Raw genomic sequence first — 5,022 nt, forward strand, 5'->3', positions numbered from 1 at the left:
AGGAAACATAGAAATATATATTGCAATGAAAAATCACAGTTGCACAAAAAGCAAAATATTGAATCAAATTCTATAAGCACAATCAAGTATTAATGAACTTTGCATTATAACAAGTACTCTTTAAATTATACTTTTTAATTCCTTGCTCTTTGTTTATATTAAAAATCACTCCTTTAATTAATAAGTATTCAATTTTAAAAGGATAAAAATAATAGAGAGAAAAATATACACTTTTCTATGTTTCTTAGTCAATAATTCTAAAGCAAATAAAATTTATTAAATTTATTAACATAAATAAGCATTATGTAATTTTACTTATAATTCTCTTTAACATTCTTAGTTTGTGTATCATTTTGTTCATACTTTAATACCATTGTTCTTAAAATTACAAATTGGAAGCATTTTTTATATTTAATATTTACTATATACACACATGCGTACATGTGAAATTTCGATAAAAATTATAAATCATTAATCATCAGGTATAGGAGTATTGCAATTCCCATGCCACAGTTTGATCTCTGAGTGGCATTCTGAGTAGTTGGCAAATATATCCGCATAACCACGATTACGCCACCAGGTACAAAGTTGCCTATTCCAACCGCAATCAACTGTGTGGATAAGTTCTGGTCTTTCCATGCCTAGAAGTGTGTAAAAATCTTGATCGCCTAAATGACCCTACAACAAGACAAGTGATGTTCAATATCTAATAAATATAGATTATCATATTCTATATGTTTGGTGTAAAAGATATCTATTAAATGTACTTTCAGTCCTAATAATCGCAGTTTTCTTTTTAAAATTTTATAAAAATATTTTTTCAAGTCTCTTAATAAATGATATATTTGATCATATGGATTTATATAAATTTGAAGTTGAATTTTAATTTTTAAAATAGTATTTAGTCAGAGAAAAATAAATGGAGATTTAGAATAAATATAAATTTATCAAAAAAAGATAGGAAAGAAATTATTATAATGGAATATTTTTTTTTGGATAAATAAAAGATTATCATGTTGTATTATATAACGCAAAATTTTTGTTATACAAAGCCACAAAAAAAAAATAAGTTGCACAATTATTCAAATTTACCTTGAAGTGATATTTCTCTGTCATTATATCCACACTATTCTTAGTAAGAATTTCATTGTATTCGAGAGACTTTCGTAATCTTTCTAAATTAAAAAGCACCATCCCACTATTGTAGCCAGGATATCCGCCCTTGTGCCGAGGTTCGCCAAACATTGTTGTTGGATGTTTAGTACGATATAAGTACAAAACATGTCGGTAAACGGGGGTCAACTCTGGAGCCAAGCCGAACAAAGCCTCCTTCCCAAAATTATTAAACTCTTCAAATAAATCCTTTACGTCTCTGCGAAATTTTGTATCCGCATCGAACATCGCGGCAAGTTTCTGGTGACTCGGTGCAATCTTGTGCATGCCCAGCGAGAGAAAGAACAATGCATCAGAATAATACGTTCCTGGTTTACTACTAAAATGTGGGGACATAACTGATACAATATCCTCTAATTGTGTGGCCAGTTTATGTACATCATAATAAAACACCTGAAAATAAATTTAATAAAACATTTAATTATGTAATCACACAAAGTATAAATGTAAATGATAATTAATTTGTCAAAATGTAAAATCACACTTTGTGTCTAAAAAAGATACAATATGTCAAAAAAATATCTTAAAAAAGAAACATATATATATATATATATATATATATATATGTTTCTTTTTTAAGATATTTTTTTGACATATTGTATCTTTTTTAGACACAAAGTGTGATTTTATATTTTGACAAATTAATTATCATTTACATTACATATATATATATCATTTACATTTACATATTATCATTTACATTTACATATATATATATATATATATATATATATATATATATGTATATATATATATATACACACAGGGTATCCCAAAAGTCTCAGACCGGTCGAATATTTCATAAACTATGCACTTTAGAAAGAAATGTTTCAGACAAAAGTTGTATGGGCCATCAGATAATGGCAATGATTTGACCTTGTAGAGTCATTTGAAAGTCACGTGAAGATCACCGTCAATTTCTTAAACAGAACCCTCTATTTTTTATTATATATTCGTGTAGCTTATCTCGAGAGCTTTCCAAAACACTATAATAAAGTATTTCTTCATTGAGTACTTTTCGAGTTATAAGGCTTGAAATCATTTCTTAATTACTTAAGATTACTTTTACATAAACTATAAAGTATCTAGTAAAATATTCATTTTTCGATTATCTTACCTTAATACTTTTATGTACAAAATAATGAGAGGAATCAATTGGTGTAAAGAAAACACATAATTGTTTAAAAAAAAAAATATGTAATTGTTAATTGCAAATTACATATTTTTTTCTTAAAAGCAACTATGTTTTTTCTTTACACCAATTGATTCCTCTCATTATTTTGTACGTAAAAGTATTAAGGTAAGATAATCGAAAAGTGAATATTTTACAAGATATTTTACGATTTATATAAAATTAAGAAATGATTTCAAGCCTCATAATTCGCAAAGTACTTAATGAAAACTAACTTAATTATAGTGTTTTGGAAAGCTCTCGAGCTACACGAATATGTAATAAAAAATAGGGAGTTCCATTTAAGAAATTGACGATGATCTTCATGTGACTTTCAAATGACTCTCCCATGTCAAATCATTGCCAGTATCTGATGGCCCCCTTCAAGCCATACAACTTTTGTCTGAAACATTTCTTTCTAAAGTGCATAGTTTATGAAATATTCGACTGGTCTGGGACTTTTGGGACACCTGTATATATATGTATGAATAAATTTAGATTTGACCTATAATGTAATACTACAATAAATGATATATTGATATATTATTTAAATTAAAATATTATATATGATATATATTATATAAATTAAAATATTATATATGATATATTATATAAATATTATCATAAATAAAACAGGATATATATACCCTCATAAACTTTCCAGTATTAACCATAACATCTCCAATAACAATTTGTGCTATATTTTGACTCTCATCATCACTTATAACATGGAAGGCAATGTTTACAGAGGTGAATCTGAGCAAAGAATCTACAAATATCTGGAACTTGCGTCTCATGGGCGAGTTTGAAGCAACTTTGGTGAAGATACACCAAATATTGTAATAGTCTGTCCAATTGTGTGGCAGAGCATTTGTTGTCGAAGATAAATAATTGTCTTGAGCAGTCTCGATGGAATAATTTGTCACCTTTAAGGTGGTTGTATGATTCGCCAGGCTTGCATTTCGCATTCGTAGATTAGGCACAATCCAGTGCCCACCATTAGATGTCTGATAGCAGTAGAGGGCTACCAGAAACAATGCAAGAATCGTCAGCCTTAATAGAAACTTTCGTAAAAAGGGCATTTATCCCTTATTTTCTCAACCTAAAAAAAGCAAACAAAATTTTTGCAATTTATAAAGATAAAAAAAGGTCCTTAAAATATAAAATATCTCAGATGGGAGAAAATAATATTACAATAAATTAATGTTATATTTTGGTATAATTAATTTAATTATACTAAAACATTAAATACTAAAATATTTAATTATTTCTTTATAAAACATTTAAGTAATTATTTCTTTCGTTTAATTTGAATGATTTTCCTCCCAATAGATGAAAAATTAATATCGGCTCACAAAATTAGAAAAAAAAAATTAATACTTACGTGAACATGATTAGCGGTCGATTTTTTGTTACCGCGTTATTTCTCTATAGATCATCTGTTTTGAGCTGCCCATCGAATATTGCACTTGTTGAATATCATTATTCTCTTACCTTGAGATTGATATTTTTAACGCACGTAGAATATTGAATAAAAGCACTTTTATTATACAATATGAATCCTAATTATTAATCAAGAGCTACTTCAATTAAATTCCGATCAATTTAATTGTAGAGCAGTCAAAATAAAAATTTTTAATACAATTCTCGTTTATAACAACACAGAGAGAGATCTGAGAGTGAGCATCAGCAGCCATGGCTCCAGAGCATCGTCATTGGCCAGCAGTGTTGCCAACAGCTGGGAAAAAAAAATCTAGACAGTATTTTAAAAAAAGCTAAATAATAGCTGAATTTTAATGTCAAGAAAAAATAATAGCTAGATTAATAGTTAAAATAATAGCTAGATTAATAGTTAAAATTTAACGCAAGATTTTATTACATAATACTTATCAGTAAGATTTGTTTTTTAAAAAATGACAGTTAAAGTCCAGAGTACAGAGTGAAATGAAAATTATCAAATTTTTTTATTTCTAAAAATACAGTTTATAAAGGTAAAATTTATAAACTTGTACCTCGAAAAAAAATTATAATTTGTGAAGGTGCTTATTTCAATGAATAAAATATTTTATAAAAATTTCTGTATTTTTATTTTTAAGCTATAATATTTAAATTTTATTATTAAGCAATATAAATAAATAAATATATCCATATAATATTTATTTTAATATATTTAAATTCTCACTTAAATGATATATATATATATATATATATATATATATATACATATATGTATATATATTTTATTTAAGTGAGAATTTTTTAAGAGATAAAGCAAACTAGCTGAAATATTTGTTAAAAATTTGTTAAGTAAAAATCATTTAAGTTAAAAATTTTCATATTTTTAGAGATAAGCTTTGTTTGTACCAATAATTTTTAATATTTTTTTCTGGTAACTCATAATCGTGACAATATTTACCGTGCCTTTTTGAACCATAGCGTACACATAATATTGAATTAATCATATTAAGACTTAGATTATTTCTTGTTTTATTTTTTATTAAGTTGAGTTAACTGAAAATACGCTCAACTTCTGCATTTGAAATTAGAAGTACTAGAAATAATAAAGCTACTTCTGCAATGTTCTTAAAAGGATTTTCATCAGAATACTCGACTATGATTTGTCAGTTTCCTTACGATTTTACGATTACAACTAAAATTTTTGTACATGCAAAGACCTT

At 26.3% G+C, this 5,022-nt stretch overlaps 1 protein-coding gene across 1 annotated transcript; it reads right to left on the reverse strand.

Moving 5' to 3' along the window:
* Positions 1–306: 306 nt before the first annotated feature.
* Positions 307–4,050, reverse strand: LOC105254221 (xyloside xylosyltransferase 1). The gene is made up of 4 exons (XM_011262751.3): positions 3,729–4,050; positions 2,992–3,446; positions 1,093–1,566; positions 307–678 (listed from the first exon to the last, which is right to left on the reverse strand). The coding sequence occupies exons 2-4, from the start codon at positions 3,424–3,426 to the stop codon at positions 472–474; spliced, it is 1,116 nt and encodes a 371-aa protein (XP_011261053.1). The 5' UTR covers positions 3,427–3,446; positions 3,729–4,050; the 3' UTR covers positions 307–471.
* Positions 4,051–5,022: the final 972 nt, after the last annotated feature.

This window comes from Camponotus floridanus, unplaced genomic scaffold, assembly GCF_003227725.1.
Source record: "Camponotus floridanus strain SB8 unplaced genomic scaffold, Cflo_v7.5 scaffold169, whole genome shotgun sequence".
In the NCBI taxonomy this organism is placed as follows: Eukaryota; Metazoa; Arthropoda; class Insecta; order Hymenoptera; family Formicidae; genus Camponotus; species Camponotus floridanus.

Excerpts from the sequence above, each read along its gene's own strand:
- LOC105254221 (XM_011262751.3), bottom strand. The coding sequence starts at position 3,426 with ATGCCCTTTTTACGAAAGTTTCTATTAAGGCTGACGATTCTTGCATTG. Across the intron at positions 1,567-2,991 it reads ATACTGGAAAGTTTATGAGG|GTGTTTTATTATGATGTACA; the intron begins GTATATATATCC and ends ATTTATTTTCAG. Across the intron at positions 679-1,092 it reads CAGAGAAATATCACTTCAAG|GGTCATTTAGGCGATCAAGA; the intron begins GTAAATTTGAAT and ends GTCTTGTTGTAG.